General features: G+C 52.1%; 4 protein-coding genes across 4 annotated transcripts; 2 read left to right on the top strand and 2 right to left on the bottom strand.

The window, feature by feature from the left end:
- Window positions 1-1040: 1040 nt before the first annotated feature.
- Window positions 1041-2911, top strand: T069G_06910 (spermine/spermidine synthase domain-containing protein; the record flags this gene model as incomplete). Its single annotated transcript, XM_056174120.1, has 3 exons — window positions 1041-2077; window positions 2139-2442; window positions 2501-2911. 3 exons carry the CDS (start codon window positions 1041-1043, stop codon window positions 2909-2911), a joined length of 1752 nt encoding a protein of 583 aa, XP_056027699.1.
- Window positions 2912-3051: 140 nt separating this feature from the next.
- Window positions 3052-3390, bottom strand: T069G_06909 (pyridoxamine 5'-phosphate oxidase domain-containing protein; the record flags this gene model as incomplete). Its single annotated transcript, XM_056174119.1, has 1 exon — window positions 3052-3390. One exon carries the CDS (start codon window positions 3388-3390, stop codon window positions 3052-3054), a length of 339 nt encoding a protein of 112 aa, XP_056027698.1.
- A 2997-nt stretch (window positions 3391-6387) lies between these two features.
- Window positions 6388-13409, top strand: T069G_06908 (uncharacterized protein; the record flags this gene model as incomplete). The annotated part of the gene is made up of 4 exons (XM_056174118.1): window positions 6388-6434; window positions 6518-7067; window positions 7126-7213; window positions 7264-13409. The coding sequence occupies 4 exons, from the start codon at window positions 6388-6390 to the stop codon at window positions 13407-13409; spliced, it is 6831 nt and encodes a 2276-aa protein (XP_056027697.1).
- Window positions 13410-15506: 2097 nt separating this feature from the next.
- Window positions 15507-19095, bottom strand: T069G_06907 (uncharacterized protein; the record flags this gene model as incomplete). Its single annotated transcript, XM_056174117.1, has 2 exons — window positions 15507-18896; window positions 19078-19095. The coding sequence occupies 2 exons, from the start codon at window positions 19093-19095 to the stop codon at window positions 15507-15509; spliced, it is 3408 nt and encodes a 1135-aa protein (XP_056027696.1).
- Between the last annotated feature and the right edge of the window lie 822 nt (window positions 19096-19917).

Below are 19917 nucleotides of genomic sequence, written 5' to 3'. Positions count from 1 at the left end.
TGAAAGAAGTGTTGCCGAATTTGCATATACCTTCGATTTTTTGCGTTCTTTCCTCCCTCTGTTTGTTTTTCTCTTTTTTCCTTTCTATTTCTTCGGCTTGGAATATGCGATTTGGAAACGAATGAATGATTTTGGCATCAGTTGTGTGTGGGCACTTCTGGTATTAGTGTTGCATTTCCTCCCCACACTGACGCGATAGAGGAGTTTGATGACTTTACGTTTGATGGTTCTCTTCTTCTTACCCCCGTTTTATACTTTGCATTTTCCTTCTTCTAGTATTCTTTCGTTTTTCTCAGAAGTTTATTTTTGGCATAATGTCATGGGCGGAAGCCAGTAGAGGAGATACCCGCTCGGAGGCCAGCGGGGATCCGAACGTGTTTACACAAGGCGTTTTAAGGCAAGGTGATGGAATGGATTTTGCAAAGCTAGGACGAAGCAATCGGATTGACGAGGTAGCTAGGTGATTGATAGTCTAACGATGGCATATTTTTCTTTCAATCTTATGCGAATATGGCGTGCTCACCTGTTGGGAAGATGACGTGACAGTTTGTGCTATTGACCTCAATCTGATGTGCTTTCTATCTGACATGCTAGAATGATTATTCAGAGTCTTGAAGTCATTTCATAACCAGGTAATAATGCAGACGTATAATTAAGCTCAAGCTACCTGATTCTATATCTCCGAGATCTCTCGTGGGTTGCTCACGGCCCTGGTGCTTATAGCGGAGCTGCTCCATGTCCCAAATAGGTAGGGCAATGTTTGCGCCACATACATGCAGTCAAAGTCAGTCGATGTGCGTGCACCGCCACAGCGCCAAGCACCTCCTTGTTCTCCCAAGATGTTTTGCAAGAGGCAGGTGGGATTAATTGAAACGTAAACCTTTGTCGGCCATTCTCAGTATTATTCGATTATTCTTCAGATGCAGGTCATCTGAAGCCAGTTTGCTTGGCATATTTCCGTCTTTTTTCTTTCATTTCTCATTCATTGTTCTCACCACCTGTCTGTAATCGAGCTTCTGTTTCTCTATATCTGGCCAAACATGGCGCGCCAAAAGAAAGCGACTAAAGACAATGCCGCGGACACATCCATGGGATTCACGCCGGAGAGGTTTGAGCGGGAGCTGAAGGATCTGGCATCCAAGGCCAAGAATGACACGTGGAGCAACCGCGTGCTTGGCCAGGTCGTGCTCTACGTCAAGACTTTGGTGCTGCTGACCTTGTTGGGCGTATACTCGAATGCATCGCAGCTTGCGCTGTCGCCCGTCTATGGCTCGATACCGGCGGCAGCGTGGCATTCGAAGGCATTGATGGCTGGCTGCTTCATCGGCTGGGCGGGTAACTTGGCGTTTCGCCAGGTGCTCCCCATATCGACGGAGAAGCTTCTTCCGTTGGTGGCGCTATATGTGCCTGTGATGCAGTGCTTCTTGTATCGGTTTAGTCAGACTTTGGGGGCTAACTATGGACCTCTCGTTACTGAGGGAGTCACTTTGGTTCCGATGGCGATTCTAACGGCTGCTTCTGTTGCAGACAATCTGGAGGGTGTGGATCTGAGCTCGATGCCCAAGGTCCTAGCAGATGCTGTCCCTGGCGTTGGATCTTGGGGAACGTTTAAGCTGATAGAACATATCGCTGAGATGCTCCTGCGAAAACACGTTGGGACAGTGTTTTGGTACACGAGAGTGGGCATGGAGATCCTTCTGGCTGGGTCGTACACTGTGTTTGCACCCTCCAAGTATCTGGCCCTTGCAATCCCGGCATTGGTGCATACGGCCATGTTCAACCCTCACGTGGATACACCAACTGCAATGGCGTTGTTGAATACCACCATGTTGGCTGACAACTGGATGATTTTGGACAGGCGGGAGTCTGTTACAGGATACATATCGGTGGTTGAGCAGACGCGGAGCAAGATGCGAGTTTTGCGAGCTGATCATAGCCTGTTGGGAGGCGATTGGGCTGAATGGCGTGGCAATCAAGTAACAGAGCCTATTTATGCCATTTTCGTTATGCTAGAAGCAGTGCGCCTAGTTGAGAGAGAGGTGCCGGTTGCGGATGCTGATGCTAAGGCATTGGTCATGTAAGTGTCGCTTCATCTATCTCATGGTCATGAAATCACTGAGGCTTACACTCATCGCTAGTGGTATGGGTATTGGTACTGCGCCGTCTGCGCTCGTGTCTCATGGAATTGAGACCACCGTTGTGGAGATTGACCCTGTTGTCTACGAATTCGCTCAAAAGTATTTCCAGCTCAGAGAGAACCACCCGGCGGTCATCGAAGACGCGGTCAAGTATACCAACAGAGCCGCCAACGAAACCCAGGATGTCTATGACTACATTGTTCATGATGTGTTTACGGGAGGTGTAGAGCCCGTTGATTTATTCACGTTTGAATTCTTCCAGAACCTCTACACTCTACTGAAGTCCGATGGAGTCATTGCTATTGTGAGTTTCTTTTGCTGTATCCTTTACGAACGCATGAGTTGGCTAATACAGGGAATAGAACTACGCGGGCGATCTAAGGTCGCCAACTCCCAAAGCAATCGTGCGGACCATACTGAAAAACTTTCCAACCTGTCGTATATTTCGAGAGAATCTACCTGACGACAAGGCTATTGCTGAGACTGGTTCGGACTTTACCAACATGGTCATCTTTTGTCGCAAAGCCAAAGGGGCACTGACGTTTCGTAACCCGGTGAAAGAAGATTACCTTAACAGTCCTTCCAGGCAGAATTTCTTGACACCTCAAAATGAAGTTTTACCCGGAGATGTGTTCTCCAATGGCAAAGATGAGGAGGGTTTCCTGTTCAGAAACGGGACAGACAAGGTCAAGGAAGGACAGTATGCCAACGCAGCTGGCCACTGGGCGGTCATGAGGAGCAGCCTTCCGGCTACCTTTTGGGAAAGGTGGTAGATATGAGTTCCATTGTTGAATATTTCGCTGTAAACATTTGTTCTCTTTGCATCTCTGTTAAAATTCCCCATCTTGCATTCTCAATACCTCGCATGTAATATAGACATAAAATTCCAGCAAACTCCGAGCCCGTTCTTGATCTATTTCTTAATAGCCGAAAGCACATACTCTTTATTCTCATTGTTATAGTCCTTGATGAAATCAGTTACGTTGGCCGGAACATCGACCTTGTTGTAAGTCGTCGACACTGGTTCTCCAAGGCTAGAGAAGACAGGCACCACGCCCGTCCAGACGGAGTTCTGAGCGTCCTCGTTCTGCAGGTCGTGCTTGTCGTCGGAGACGCCGCCGTCGCGGAATTTGGCGCTGCCGGAGGTGATTTTTACCTTGAGGATGCTGGTGCTCTGCATCTCGGCCTTTGTGGGGGGCTGGCGAGAGGTCTTCCAGCGGTCGGGGACGACGCCGTTTGTGATGAGCTCCATGGCGTACGTCTTTTCGGCGTCGTCTTCGACGAGGGTGGCGTAGCCGAAGAGGACGACGGAGCGGTAGTTGTAGGAGTGGTTGAAGGCGGATGTGGCGAGGATGAGGGCGTCGACGTGGGAGGCTGCGACGCAGACGGGGAGGCCTTGCTGCTTCTCATCGCCCTCTGGCTTGTCCTTGTCCTGATCCTTGTTGGTAGCGCGGGCGACATTCATCATGCGGGAGGAGACGTAGCCGTGGAGGTAGAGGTCCAGGGGGTCGCCGAGGTCCGCGCTGGGGCGGTCGAAGGAGCCCATGTGGCCGATCATGGGGAGGGTGGCGGGGAAGGGGGAGTCTGGGGGGTTGAAGGAGACGTCGAGGAGCTGGGAGGAGTTGATGAGGTTGTGGATGGTCTCGAGGGCGTAGATTGCGCGCTCGTTGTGGCGGCGGACGGTGTTGTCCTTTGTTTTGGGGTATTCTAGCGTGTGGCGGCCCATGGTGGTGGTGATGTGTGTATATGTGTATGTGTGTTGGTGTAAGTCGAGGTTCTGGAGATGAGACTTTGTTTGTGTAAGTCGAGGTTCTGCAAATGAGACTGTCTACCTATGTTACTGGCTGATGACTTATAAGAAGGAGGGGCAAGACACTATGGCAGCGAGGGGGCTTATATATTAAACAGACAAGGTACGATCTTAGATATCATGACATGTGAGTCAAAGAGGGTAACAAAGTAAGCGTGACTCTTTTGCGAGGAGCATCAGGATTCACGACCTGAATCTTATTGCCCTAAAGCGGCAATGTGGGCTCCATGTACGAGTAGACGCAAGGCGGATGCAAAGCCCGCCTCTGGGGCCGGAATTTGTTTGATTACTTACTAGAACACGTCAATTGGTTGGCGTTTCTTGGACCGGGTAGCGGCGGGAGGACTTCTATCTGCTTTAGTTGGGTATGCACGTCAAGATGCGATGTGGGCGGAATTGCCTTTTTGAAGGAAAGTGTGGGGGGGAGTGATAGTTTGATAGCAACTAAGAGGAATACGAAATGTATACGGACTAGATACAGTATAAGAGGATTAGGGAATGTTACATGCGGGTTGAGGTACTCTTGCATCTTGCATTGGGGAGGAGGTGAGAGACACCGGGCCGGCGTGGGGTAACCGGCCCGGCCTGAGTTGGATTGGTTGACGAGTTTGTCTGCATGTAATAGTGTTGATTGGAATGGGCAAGTTTGTCTAAGTGAACGCGATTACAGCGGTTAAAAGATTAGACGAGACTTGACCGTGTAACACTATTGTTGTTTTAGCTAATAATTGGAGGAGGAGGGAAGGCACTACTGCTGAGAGGAGTTAGAGGATTGGTTAATCAGATGCCTGCTTTAAGGGCGTTGCTTCGTTGTCGGGCATCAATTCGGAGGAGGCGGTGGTGGATTTGACTGGAGGGATCGAGATTGGATGTGCGTCTGCGGGAAGAGTCTGGACTTTTGGATGATGGGAATGAGAATGCAATTGAGGTAGAGCTGGATTAATAATATGATTTAGCAGCTGATTGCTGGAGTGATTGCGATTCGGTTGGTTGCGATGGTGTTTAAGATGTCCATATCCATAATGGCTGGTTATGTATATATTAAGTGCGTCAGCCAATGGTGAAGGTTTGGTGTCTGCTCATTTACTCTTGGATACCTACCTAGGTATGAGGTTGACATCATTACATATAAGTGCATATTACCATGAAAATGTACTATAATCCTCGAAAACCGTGTTGTGTTGAAGCCACGGCCGTTCCGTTTCTCTCGGCTCCTATGATAGCCCACTCGCCACTTCTGCACACCGACGCAAAGGACTCAAGCAATGTGTAGATTCACGGCGCAAAGCCTCAGTCTCGGGACAGACATCCGAATTCTTTAAGCAAAGAAACAACCTAAGTGTCAATCATACCTTAAGTTACCCGTCGTTTGCTACCTGTGGCGGTGCTACAGTATAAGCCCTGTGGCTGCTCGCCTCTAATTGCTCCCATCAACGGTCAGGTCAGGTTACAGGGGGCTTTACTCCTAGTTGCAAAAACCTTCCAGGTTCACTTATTCCCAGTTCTCACCCCCCGTCTTCCGACCTTTGCCATTCATTTCCTAGCCGAGCGGCGCATTATGTGCTTAATCTCGTGTTATCTAAGCCAGGTCCGGACTACGCTGCAGATCTCCGTGCATTGAGATCTAATCTTGCTGCTCCACCGCCGCTGCTAAAAAGCGCCTCCATCGTGGAGCTTCTGCATTCAACAGCGTTAATCGAAACACCATATCGCAGAATCCAGAACATCAAGAAGAGACAAAAATGCAACAAAACTTTCTTTCTTCGTGCTCGCCCTGTCCTCGCTTCGGGGCCCGTCATGTGCCAGCAGCCGCTTGCTTGCCCCGTCGTTTCGTTTTGCCCGCTAGAACAAGGCCTGCGTCTCGTAACATCGTGACCCCATGCGCGTCTCCCGACGTTGGAGGTTTCAAGTGAAACGGCACCACCCCCGGAGCCTCCTCTTTTAGCCCAATCCAGCTTCTGCGTCTTCTCAGTCCGACCGCTGCCGTGTGTCAAGTTTGATGTCTGCGCTTCTTGGCAGCTCGAAGTGTGAAGGGAGAAAAATTGCCTGTACGAGTACGGAGTAGCTTTTGCTTGAACTGACCATGGCGTCGCATCTTGTCGTGCCCCCCAGCCCAAGTCTCCATGGATCCGCCCCAGAATTCGAGATACCGTAGTCGTTTGTATGGCGCCTCGTTTTGGGCTTCTTTTCTCTTCTCTTCCTTTTTCTCAACTCACGCTTTTCTCTGCTGCGCTGGAGATTTTCGCGTCTCATTGGAGTTTGTGAGGAGTTGTCGGACCTTCGCTATGGTTTAGTTTTGTTCTTGTGCTGATACCTTTCTTTTTCTCTTCGCTTCTTTCCACCCCCTTTCTCTCTTTAAGCCGTTCCTCGTAAGCCCATTGATTGGGTCTTCTGCTTCTTTTCGACCGTTAATTTCAACTACCATCTGGTGCCGCTGCAATGGCCGGCTCCAGCAGCGCCCCGGCTTTGGTCGCGACTTTCGTTTTGTTCGTCACCCCGATGTTTGATTCGACTTGCGAGGATGGGGAGGAACCGCCATGTGCTAACATGTAGAACTTGCGAAACTCAGTGGTCTTGTTGTTCTAGCCGCCTCCGCGGCCATATTTTTCTTTGTCAAAGCCAGTAAATCGCCTCTTATTCGAGACGAGCTGAGGCTGGCCCTCTCGTTCTTCCTGGCGGCTTCGGCACTCTGGGGAATACTCGATTTCGCTACCACGCTTGTCCACGAAACCTCTGCCTCAGCATGTCAGACCGTAATCTCGTTTGCCGCCGTTTTCGATCAAGTCGCTCGCGTTTCGGTGGAACAGTTCTTGCTATGGGCAGTCAATGGCGGCATCAAGGTCACCAAGTTGTCGCTTGCTATGCAGGGAGCTCTCCTCGTGAGATTCATTCTTGGTGCCATTTTTGTGGGAGTCCAGCGTCCTCAGTTTGAGCCTGTTTGTGTCGCCAGAAACCTGATTCTACCTATTGGTGTCATCGTCATGGTGACTGATGTTGCCATGGTTGTGGCTCTCTCGACCAAAGTTGTTCTTGCAAAGAAGAGCAACGCCCTCAGGCCAGAGCTGACTCGTACTAACGCCTTGATCTTTGTTACTGCCGGACTTGGCATCTGGACTGGAGTGAGTGGTCCTGATACTGGAGTATGCTAAGAAATAAAGCTAATTGTAGCAACTATAGTTGAGTATTCCTCTTTTCCTTGGACTCAAGTCATCTGGCTTCGCTGTCCGAACAATTATGCCTGCTATTGGGCTTTTAATTCTCATTGGTATGTGACAACCATCTATGCCTCAAGTCTCTATACTCACATCTAAACAGGCGTTGTTGCCCTGTCCATGAAGAATTTCGTGTCGTCGCCATCGGCTTCTACTCTAAAGATTCAGAAAACCGTGTCATTCGAGTCCACAACACATATCGAGGAACCAACACGAAGCCTCCAGGTGGCCCAGGCTTTCCCCTCGCAGAACGTTACGACAAGAGTGGCCGGTGTTCTGCCTCTTATCAGCCAGCCAGAAACCGGCCAAGCTACCAGGGGTATGGGCGGGCTTCCTGTTGAGGGTGAGTTGTTCCCCCCAATGCGAGCTCAGGTAGCAGCTCCCAGAGTGCATCACAAGAAGCAGATGTCAGATAAGGCTTTCAACGGAGGAAAAGTTGTCATCTCGAAACCGATTGTGCCCGCAGGCACCGAGCCGAGCACCTTCGATCACATTCCGACCATCGACCTGGCTACTGCTGCCATGATGGAGCGAGAGCGCCGCGAGCAGAGACCTCTCCCCTTTTCAAATATCGACGCAGCGTTGGACGGAACTCGATCTACTAGAGAAATGATGGACAAAATGCAGACATCGAAGCGGAAACCGGTCCCTCAGTCTACATCCCCGAAGAACAGTCGAAACCTCCTTTCTGTCGAAGAGCCCTCAGTTGCCATGACCTCGGCCGTGCAGCTCTCCCCCGGTATGGAGGAAACAAGGAGACGATCCCCTCGACAGCCCTATCAGGGCGATGGTCCCTCTCCTTCTCCGCCAATGATCCCAGCAAAGGATGAGGCCCGAACGCCCAAATCAGCTCCCCTCCAAGCTGCGACAACAGTGCTGGTGCCACCGCCAAGATCTACCAAGAGGCCGCCTCCCATCAAGCCATTGCAGTCAAGAACCACCAAAGACATCAACGCATTGCCGGCCGTTTCTCGCTTCAGCGTCAGTACTATGGATCCCATGACTGCACGGATTACGTCGTCAATGTTTAGTCCCCAGGAGCAGAAGTCAGCAAAAGCAGTGCCTCTGCCTCGTCAAACACTTCCACCGCCCCCACTACCCGTCTCTGAGTTCTGGGTAGACCCTCGAACGGCATCTCTACCTCGAAGCAATTCCGTCAAGAACAACATTCGGCCCTCCCGTCGTGCGCCTCCGTCACCCCCGGTGGAAAAGGAAGAAGTGAAGGAGACAAAGACCCCTCTCCAGAGGAGGGCAACAGTAGGACTGCCGCAAAATCCAAGGGCGCGAGCAACTCGGATGTTCACCAACCAACGAAGCAAGTCTGACGGCCAACAAATCATGTTTTTGAACAGTGAAGAGGAGAGTGCCACTCTTCTGGTCGTGCCTGCGCCAGAAGAAGAAGTCGAGTCTCCATCCCGGAAATCTATGATTCATCGGCCGAGACCGATTCCTCGCAAATCTACGGCTTCCGCGTCCGAGCTCTTGGGAATTTCTGCGCTCCCCTCTCAGGATGAGTTTACCATCGTCTCTACGCCTAACCTCCCTTTGATCTCCCCTGTGGGTGTGAAAACTTTGTCACAAAGTTCTTACGGCGCGACATCGCCTGGATCGCTCACCAGACGCAAGACTGTCAGAAGAACATCTTTCGTTCCCGATTTGCCGGCTGTTCCTGTGGAATACCAGGGCCAGCAGCCGAAAATTTCAGAAGATGCTGCTCTTGATGTGGCCGGGACAAGCGTCTGGACAGTCGTTCCAAATGACCAAGGTTTCCAAATGCCTAACTCTGACAACAAGTCACAACGCGCCCTCTGCGTTTCGAAATTCAGCGTGGACACCTCTTTGACCGCTGACCAGCCTCGCTTATCTTACAACAGCCGATTGTCAGTCAACACTCAGTCATCTTATGAGGAAACCATTGGTCGAAACTCGTCAGTTGTGTTTGCTACAGATTTCAAAGTCACAGCAGTTTCAACGATGGTCAACTCTCTCAGCGAGCGCCCCTTGAAGCACGAGAGTGTCGATTCTGAGTTCTCCATGATGCTGAGAAACGCACCGGTACCGCCAAAAACTGCTCCTATCGAGAACCGAGTCACCGAAGAAGACGACAGGATGGTTGAGGCCCCCTTTGTGCTTGATATGTCCAAGTACGAGTCGTCAACAGCCTATGAGAGTGAATACCAATCCACTGCTCAACAGATGGTATCATGGCACCATCGCGTTGGTGAAGAGCTGCCTTCATTCTCATCTCAGCTCAAGTACAGGAGAAGCCGAAAGCTCTTAGTTCCTAAACCCTTGGCCCTGTACAGGCCAGCCAATGTAACTGTCGTGATCGAAGCCGAGCCATCACCCGTGGAGCCCGACCAGGAGGCTCTCGATAGAATACACGAGCAGCTCAAGAAATTCGACTCGGAGAATGGAGACTCTCGTGCCACCATTAGCGAGCAGCAGCGAATGACAATCTTGGCCAATCTGGAATCTGAAATGGGTGCTCAAGAGTCTCAGTGGCAGATGCTCAAGGTCGACCTTGGCCCAAGTTCCCCATCGACCATTGTCTCGTCGCCTGGCATCAACTCGCTACGCAGCAGCGTCGACATTAGCAAATTTGAGATGATGCCCATCACCAAGCTCAACGGAAGTGCCGGGGATTTGATCGTGGCACTGAAAGAAGAAGCCAGCCATCGCCTGTCAAAGTCTTCAGACCAATTACTCAAGGAGGAAACACTTGAATCTGGAGACGACAAGTTCAATCGCCGATCCCTCTCAGCGTCCGGACGAATGAGCCTGATCTCCGTGACCAACCGGTTATCCCAGATCGGCAGCCCTACACCCCCGGATACTGATGAGTCGGGCGAGGACAGCGATAACGATAGCATGGTGGAAGGCACTGGTTCAACCAAAGACTTGTCTACAGCCCTGATGCCAAGGAGCCAAGTATCTGCAGTTACAAGCTTTTTGGCTTTGGATGAAGTCCTGAACAGCTCGACGGAGGATGTTGAGAGCAAGCTTGATGTTCCAGTCGAGTTTGAAGACGTTTCTTTGATTACCCCTAAGGCCCAGACTCCCAAGGCTCAAACCCCCAAGGCTCAACCTCCTTTGGCGCTCCCGCAGCCAGAGGAGCCCAAGACTGAGAGTGCCAAATCTGCTGAACCCGAAACCATCCGGTTTAGCCTGGCAGACTTGGAACAGCCTGCTCCACGACCGCGATCAATCACCCGACGACCTCCCCGACAGAGCAAGCGCATCAGTGCGCTCCCAGACATCGTCGAGAACCCAGAGCCGCTTGCCGGCAAGACCGGCTCTCTTGGCATCTTCCAATTCGCATGGGGCGAAAAGTCAGACTCGGCCAGAGTCCCTCCTCGGATGAATGGCCTTTCCGGCACCATGTCCAGCGGTCGCGGTCGGATAAACCCTCCTCAAACCATGCTTCTGGGCTCGGTTCAGGAGGCGCAGGCCAATTACCCTCCCGCACCCGCTCAGAGCTTCCTTGACGATGATGAAGAAATGGATAACGGCCTTGACAACTACGAAGATGAGGACTACGATGATGGATTTGACGAGAACACGCTCTGGGAGATTGCCAGCTTGCTGGAAAGCGATCTGGACGGCTCCCGTGACGATCTCTTCATGGTTGGCGAGGAGGAGTATTGGGAAGATCAAATGTCTGTTGCTGACGACATTCCCTCTGCTGCATCTCCAGTTGAAGAAGCTTCTGAGAGTGTAAAGGAGGAAGCGTATGATTTCATTCCTGTTACTCTAGCTTCTGAAAACTCCTCTGACGTTTCTCAAGTGCCTACTCTCTGGACAGGCGACGTGAAGGGTCAGACAAAGTTCTTGGGCTTGCCGCAGCCCATTGAGGGACCATGGGAGTACGTTACTGCTGCTCCTAGGTCTGCACGTACAATTCCCCGGATGATAGAGGAGCCGGCTCAGTTATCAAGCAGCTCCTTGTGGATGGCTGCTTCAGCTGGTGTTTCTTACACAAGTGGTCTGTGGGCTTCGCTCACGGCTCATGATGGTGAAGAGAAGGAGGTTAAGTCTGCCAAGATCTCTCCAAATGCCGTCAAGTCTCTGGTTTGGTCACTTCCGAGCCCTACAGAGGTCTCTGGCTTGGGCCTGCCCCAACCTGATACCAGACTCTGGAACGCTTATATTCCCCAAGAGACACGCAGCGTCCGCAAGACAACCCAGATGCCCCAGCCCGCGACAATCACATCAAAATCGCTGTGGGCATCGAAGCTTGCTGGAAAGCCTAGCATGTCGAATGGAGTGTGGTCTCCAGTGAAAAAAAGCGAAGCTAAGCTGCCAACAGTTGCTGTTGCTGCCCTGTGGTTGCCGCTCTCCTTCGCCAATGGCACCACGGTGGGACTTCCACAACCAGATGCCGGCGTATGGAACTCTTACATCACACCAGCGGCTCGCACTGTTTACAGAGCATCTCGGATGCCTCAGCCTGCAGTAGTTGCCTCGACATCTCTGTGGAAAGCCAAGTCTATCATCAAACCCAGTACATCAACTGGTGTATGGAGCCCGGCACCCAAGGAGGCTACAATCGAGGTAACGAACCTTGCCACCTTGGCTATCGTCCCCTCATTATGGTCGCCGATTTCTGCTACTCGTAACGGTGCATTGGGGCTTCCACAGCCAGATATCCAGGCGTGGAATGCATACATTCAACCTGGAAGCTGCGTCGCTCGCCGAACTTCTCGGAAGGAGCAGCAGTCTAAGACTCAAAGCGCTGTTATGTGGTCTGCTGAGCCCATGAGGACCATTGAGTTGGTCTCTACAAAGCTGTGGAGTTTGAGGAAGACGACTTTGCTTTGGGCGCCTACTCCCTTCAGGGGTGCCAGCATTGGTCTCCCGCAGCCTGACGTCAAGACTTGGAACACTTACATTGTTCTGCCAGCTCGTTCGATTCGCCACAAGGCGAATGGTTTCAAATACGAGACCATTAAGAGCACCTCATTATGGCAGCCCTCACCAGCTGTTGTTCCTTACTCAGGAGGCGTGTGGAAGGCAAAATCGCTACCTGTCGAGCCAACTCGTGAATTTCACCCCGACTCCTCTTTGAAGATGGTGAAGAATCTTCTGTGGTCTGTATCATCTACAAAGACGCCTTCCGTCGGACTGCCACAGCCGGATGCCATGACCTGGAGCATGTACCTCCTCCCAGCAAGCCGTAGCCATCGAAACGCTTATGCGCCCAGGGCCGTCATGATCACCAGCACATCTCTGTGGGCACCTGAATTGTCCACCGAGTCTCCCTCTGGTGGAGTGTGGAAGCCAAAGTCATTGCCCTCCAAGAGTCAAGTAGCAAAGCCATCTCAGGTGCCTCACATTGAGCCTGCCGTAGCGGTGGTCAGGGATTTGTTATGGTCTTCATCGCTTGCAAAGATGATTTCTTTGGGCTTGCCACAGCCAGATGCCAAGTTTTGGACTGCTTACCTCGTTCCAGCCGGCCGTAGCCATCGAAGTGCGTATGTTCCTAGAGTTATTACCATCTCAAGCGCATCCTTGTGGTCGCCCGCGTCCAACATTGAGACTCAATCGGATGGCGTATGGAAGCCTAAGTCAAAGGTGTCAGCTACTCAAGAGATTAAGGCAGCTCAGAAGTCCGTCAAGGCTAACAAGAGCTCGCTATGGACTCTTCCCCTCGCCAAAAAGACTTCAATAGGCCTGCCTCAGCCAGACTCGAAGGCATGGGAATCATACATTCCGCCCATGACCCGCTCTGCCTTCCGCAGAATCTTGACCTCGGAGGTCGCTCCAGTCGAAAGCCAATCGCTCTGGTCTCTCCCGTCTAACAAGGAGGCCGCTTCTGGCTATCTTTGGCGCCCGAGCAAGATGCAAGCTGAAAAGAAGCGCCCAACCGTTCAAACTGCGTTCGCAATTCGCTCAGAGGCAACGCCCGTATCTTCGGCCGCAGCCGAGAGCCCTGTCCCAGCCATTGCTGCACGTGCAGCCGGCGTCCGTACTTCCACGCCCGTCCTAATGACGCAAGAACAGTGGAAGTTGGCTTTCAAGAGAATCTCTCAGGACGTGCAAAAGGACTCCTCCGCAGCAGCAGCTCCGTCGTCGTCGAATCATGTCTCCAGGCCTCGTCCCACCAGGTTGAATCGCTCCCAGTCCGTCAAGAGCCGCCCAGTCTTCGATCCCTCCGTCATGGCCCTCATCTCCGAGCTGCCTTCCCCCCGCAACCAGGGCCTCGGGCGATCAAAGAGCATCTCCTTCTTGCCGCCCAGCCGCAAGTAGGTTTCTTTCTTCCTCTCACGGCCCTTCGGCCAGCGCTTCCTAATGCGGAGCCTTTCTCAGCCAGCCACGTCCTCTCTGATCTAAGCTTCCTTTGGAACTCCTCCCGCCATCCCACAATCCTCTGATTGTGGCTTTTCCATGTGGCAAGGGAGCCCTTGATAGCAAACCGCGCTGACGTGCATTTCGTCTTGATTTGGAGAAGAGCTATCCTCTACCCTGGTCACTGATGAACCATGCTGGGCTGGAGGATTGATCAGCGTCGTTGGATATTACATTCTCCACTGGGTTTCAGGGCTGAACAGGGGGAGAGCAATTAGATGCGGGAATTTGGGCCGGGGGGGAGGGGGAGATCCAGTCCTAATACGGTGTTATCAATCGAGATGAAAAAGAGCAGGGTTTCTGATATGGGGGAAAAACAAAATAGGACAATGCTACTCTATGAGTAGGTTGAAGTGTGTATGTTGTGGTAAGGAGGGGATATACCCTTATGTTGGATGGATGATATGAGTAGGAGTTTTTCTTTTTCTTTTATGTAGTTGTTGTGATGGAGATGGGAGGATGGTAATGTGGTGGAAGCAGTTTCGTACAAAGTATATATTTCAGTAACAATCAATACAACCCAGGTATCAGCATCTATCAGTATCCTAACCAACCAAACCATACCCCGAATCGTAGCCACGAATCCTGTAAGAGAGAAGAAAGGTCCAGTCCGGTGTAAAAGAAATCCAGTCCAGTGTAAAGAGAAAAAGGTTAAAAGTATATACTAGAAGTCAAGCAAGAGAAACCACAAACACAATCGAACAATTCACTCGCTCAATCACAAACAAACAAACAATCACCCTTCACACAAAAAATCAGCAAGGAAGCAAAACATTTCATGCACCAAGTCATTGTTCATGTCATGGCCATTCAGAGCTCTCTATCCATGCGCACCTCGTTAAGCTAAAAAGAACCTTTCAAAAAAGGGGGGGAGAAGGGGAAAATCGCGGAATGGGATAATGAGAAGAAAAGAAAACCACCAGATACGCGCAAGGTGTATTTGCGCCGATGCTTACAGAAAAAATGTTTCAAACACCAGACCCAATGCTTTCGTTTGCCGACCACTGTGTATATCCTGTTGTATTTCCGATCCGACAAGTCCCTCCCCCTTCCTTTTTGATTTGTTTTTTTTTTTTTTAGTGTTACCACTTTAAGCTTGTTTCGCCTTTTGCTTTGTTTTTTTGTCGTTGAATTTTTTTTTTTGGTATTTTTTATTAGGCGTCGAGAGCATGTTTTCTTCTTGCTTTGCAAGCAAAAGTGCTGCTGATGATACCATCGTTGTCATTAAGGGGGATGAGCTTCTGTATCGGCTTGCTCCATCCCCTCCGTGTGTCGGAGCTCGTTAATTAGACTCGTTAATAGTTCGATTTTTGTTGTTTTGTGTATAGGTGGTATAAAGAGGAGATGAGAAAAGAGATAGTAGCCTTTTGAGCTACCCCTATCCCTTCTTTCACCCTCTCTATCCACAAGTTCATTATTTTCTCGTAGCTCGTCGGCTTGCCAAATGAGACATGGCCAACAACTCATACAAAAAAGGTCATGAAAGACAAAGGAAAACCACTTCACATCTCCTTGACAGCTTGGAAAGCCGCCACAATGCCCTACTTGCTGTTATAAAAACAGGCGGGCTATATGTCACTGTGTCCTAACCGGACTGATATTATACGCAATGGATTATCGTAGATCTCCTTTCGAAAGGAATCGCAGATCGGATGAGTATAGAATGGGGAAGCGTGAGCAGGATGCAATCGGACTGCCTTGTCGTTGCTGTGCATTTCCGGCGGAGCAGGACTATGCAGCAAAACCAAAGACGTTGGTAGGCTTCATCGATCGCACTGATCTAAGTTGAGGAAGGGGGTTCATCGAATTGGTAAGCGTGTTAGGCATCATCATGGAGCATTAATCGAATAAATGGGAACCCGAAACCGTCGCTATGCAAATAGAACAAACACGGAAGATCGTTTTGCTGTACAGAAAATTCCATCAGGCGGCGAAGATGGAAGAAAAGAGTTGGATGCGATGCAGACCATGAACCATCTGCACCAGAACAGTAATAGACTAGCTGGCAATCACTGTCTGTATGCGTCTGTTCATCGGTGAAGATGAGGATGAGTTGTCTGGTGACGATGAATCCAGCAAGGTAGAGAGGTTGCCACGGTGCCGAATAGTGCGACGAGACTGGCTCGAGCCTGGGTCATCAAACATTCGCGTGAAAGCAGGACTAGAATCGGGCTCACGTTCGCGTCTTGGAGTTCCAGCAGGACTTTGCGTTATTTGCTCAGCCCGGCGAACAACATCTGACAAGGAATCACGAAGCTCCCCGGCTCTCTTCACCAAAACTCTCAGGCTGTTTGTGTCGAAATGCATCTTGGTATCCGAACGAGGTTGCGTTTCCTGGTTGGGGGCAGAGCGATGCATTGCCTCCATGACCGACCGAGCGCCGTTGGCAGCTTCTTGCTGTTTATCGGCTCGCAATTCGGGTGTCCGAGTGAGACTAGGACGTTCTGAAGGCAAGTTGTCATCCACCAATGGCCAGTTTCCACCAAAGATGTCGTCGTCGGGGGAAAAGACAGATCGTCGTTTCGGGGATTGGCGCTCACGGACCACAGCCGTCTTTGACATAGGCTCCTTGATATCCCAAGCCATGTCCAGCTTGGTGAATGAGAGATCAGCGAAAATATCATCTTCATCATCAGAGAACCCATCATTGTTGTCGAATTCCTCCATCGTATCGGTAGAATCGCCATCGATTTCTCCGTCTACTGACTCCTCCTCATCAGGCGAAGCGAGTGCAATGACGCCCTCAGCCTCCTTCCACAAAGTCTTCTGCGGGCCATCGAGCATGTCCATATCGCGCCCATGGCGGCACAGTCGCTTGAGGTCGTTGACGAGCAAAGAAAGCTCGCGGATTTGTCCTGAATGCGCCTTCACGCTGGGCTGCGAAGCCTGGATAGATTCGGGTACCGAGAACAGCTTGCCGTCGGCTGTGCCATCGTTCTCATTGGCGTTACCACCAAACTCAAAATCCTCGTCCCAGTCCTCAGAGACTCCTTTTGAGCCCAATCCCCAAGTGCCGTACTTGGCACCGTTGGAAGGTTTAGTCTCATCTATGGCGTGCGAGAGAGGAACGCTTTGGCTTCGAATGTGTGCCGGGACAGGGTTGCGAATAACGGAACGTCCCCCCCTGGCGTCGAGCTCCTGCTTTTCGTAAGACGTCTTGGGGCGCAGGGGGACTCCGCCCACGTTGCTCTTTTCGTGAAAGGAAGTCTCACTCCAGTCAAATAAATTGGTCAAGCGCCTGTCATCCTGATCCATGTCGGACATGTGGTCGAGGCTCAGATTCGCTAGCGCAACTCTGACATTGGGGTTAATGTGTCGAGAGTTGAGCGAGCTGCCTTTGGAAGGGGGTGAGAGTGGATTGAAATGGGCATCGTCGTCATCGCCCCAATCTTCGTCAAAGTCGTCGTCGAGCGAAATGCGACCAAAGTCTTTGGCATAGAGCGAAACGCCGTTCTGCGACGATTCTGAGCTGATGCGAGGCAGGGTGGTGAAGACGTGGCGGCTAGAATATCTTGCCCTGGCACCGACAGATTCGACCCCTGTGGGCATCACCGTATTTTCGTCCTCCTCCATGATGTCTGTGTCACCGCCCCAAGTGTGACCCAAGATTTCCTGTATTGAGAGGCGCTTAGTCCTACCATTATTTCCTGCTGTGCTTGGGGGAGAGTCGTCATAAATAGAGTCCAAGGGTGTCTCGACGGCCCTTGTGCGACTGGAAGCTGCCGTGCGCAGCGAATCAAACACAGTATCACTCCTGTAATCGGCGTCGTCCTCATCCCCTGACGTGAAGCCGCGGGCGTCGCTCTCAAAGCTTTCGGCGACGGCGAAGCCCTCGTGCAATGGCGACGCTCTTAGCTGCGACATGGCTGCGGAGCTTGTCGAGCTCCCCGAGGGCTGGTGCTGCCGTGCTTGGTGAGAGGCCGCCCCGCCAGGCGATCCTAAGCGTGGGACTTCGATTTGAAAACTCGAGTTTCTAGGAGCGGGGAGAAGTGGGGAGGAATGGCTTCTTTTATGCATTGTTAGCTGAACTTTGGCTGCTGAATCCAGCGTCGGCCCCTGCCGTGCTAAAGAGTTGGGTGGGATGGACGAATGCGCCGGCGCTTTAGAGTCGAGCTCCACGGCGATTTGCGCGCCGCTATTACTGGGGGCTGACACGTGCCGCCTGTCGCTCACACCATCAGACTCAGCCCCCCGTTTCGGTCGTCGAAGGCTTCCCGACGTTCTCGAGATCCAATTGCCGACCGGGGGGAAGGGCATAGATTGAGGTCGCGCCGCTTTGCCGGTAGGCGTGCTCTCGGGGGAAATTGAGCGATCGTCCGCGTGAACGTCTGTCTCATCTCGGACCTGGCTGAGTTCCTGTCGTCGCTCCATGGGTAACGGCGCAATTGAAGGCACTGACGTAGCTGATACCAGCTTGGGCTTGACGAGATGTACCTTTTGACGATCTTGACCCCCAACGGCAATGCGCTTCCCGGACAGGCTCTGTCCACGGACGGAACCCTCTCCCAGACGGCTCGCAAGGTTACCGCCACTGCCTGTGTTCTTTGTGCGCGAGTGAAAGAAGGATACCCAGCTGATCTTTTTTGGACTTTGGGGTTGCACAGGCGCCAGAAGATGTTCTTGCAGTGACGCTGATTGGTCGAAGGAAAATGCTGGCGACGGCAGACTCGATAAATCTGCACTCTGGCGGAAATGGTGAAGCGTGGCAGATCTCTGGTGGCTCGTTGTTGGCCGGCGCAGGATAGATAGATGCGATTTGGCTCTTGCACGTGTTGGCGTAGGAACGTCTCCGGCCTGGTCTGATGGAGAGCGCTTCACAAGCTTGTTGGGCGACAAAGGGATGGCGGCAGTATTCGGCCTGGATAGAATCGGGGCCGACGAGGTGTACGACTGGGCAATCGAAGGCGAATCTGGCCCAACGCTGGACCTCGACCTCACACTTCCCTGGCGCGATAAAGGGCGGCGACGGATCGAGAGCCTCCTAATCCAAGATCCGTTCGACGAGACGGAATCCCTAGGCCCCTCTGGCGTCGGTGATGCTGAAGCTTCCCGCATCAACGACGACCGTCTGTCAGGGATTGACCTGGGCGATGCAACAGGTTGATGCGACGGCCTCTGGTAGCGCGAGAGCGGAGGGCGAGACACGGTGATGGGGCTGGATACTGCGTTCTGCTGCGGATACTCGGCCTCTATTGAAGGCGCATCGAACTCGGCTTCGTATCGTAGGGGAGACAAGGCACCAACTGAGGCAGTCACCGGCAGTTCGCGATCAAACGAGATTTCTTTTCTCAGCTGACTCTGTCGCTTCTTCGGGGGAACTGACTCGACAGGCTGGCCAAATACCAAGCCGCTGGCCGCTGCAGCAATGGCAGTGCCGGTCCCAATGAGCTACAGTAAAAACGTAGTGTTAGATCAGGTCCCAAGCAGCATTTGCAGCAATATCAAGATGTTCAAAAATGCTCATGTTCCCGCACCATTTCCTTCCTGCAGCGTGGAGCGGCGCAATCGCTGCCTTGCCGGACGGTTGGGCTGACCTGCGCCGTTTGAGAGGGCAGCAAATGGAACTTACACTGGGGACCGTCTGCATGGTTACTGGCGAGGCGACCACCCTCGAATTGGACAGACGAGCCGGCAGAGCTGAGCAGAGCTGAGCAGCAGGCGCATCGTCAAGTCAATGGGACAGCTTGGGCGCTGTTTGGAGAGGGCGAGTCTCCCTGGGCCGCAGGAGAAGTGTCGAGTCGTCGGGATGTTTTTCCGTTGCAAACGTTGGGTCGGGTTTTCCCTTGACTGGAACTAGAACTGGAACTGCGACTGGAACTCGAGACGCGTGCCGCCGGAAAAAATAAGGCGGTTGTTTTGGGACTGCGAGCCCACCAGCCCGGGGGGGGATGCAGAGGGTAGATAACAGACAAAAGGCCAGGGAGAGGGAGAGAAGGGAGAAGGGGGAAACGAAATGAAGAAAGGTGGAAAACGAGAGGAAGGGGACAGGAAATGAGGAAGCTATTTCCTGCCTTACGGTCCCTGCTTTGCGGGCAGTTGAGAGGTGAGGTGAGCGAGCGGGAGGATGGATGGGATTAATGACTGGGGATTAATGGGAAGAGAGCACAGAGCATGAGCATGAGCATGGGACAGCCAGCCCAGTGACACACATTGAATTCGACCAGACTCAACTGTAAACAGGCACAGGCGCCTGTTTGATTGACGCTGCAGTGCTACATGTACCGTCTGGAGACTGCAATCTTAGCGGCTCGATCAATGGGCTAATTACAGCAGCGGAGCCCCGGCGCTGATGCTCGGGGCGCTGGAGCTTAGGCTTTTAGGGAGGTACCAGCCCAGACATGTACAAAGTTCAATTCGGTTGGCGCGAAACACGACCGCTGGTGGGCGGCTGAGACCAGCTGCACCCCCG

This window comes from Trichoderma breve, chromosome 4 (assembly GCF_028502605.1).
Source record: "Trichoderma breve strain T069 chromosome 4, whole genome shotgun sequence".
Classification (NCBI taxonomy): domain Eukaryota; kingdom Fungi; phylum Ascomycota; class Sordariomycetes; order Hypocreales; family Hypocreaceae; genus Trichoderma; species Trichoderma breve.
Note: the sequence above shows the minus strand (reverse complement) of the source record. Positions and strands in the feature narration are given on the sequence as shown.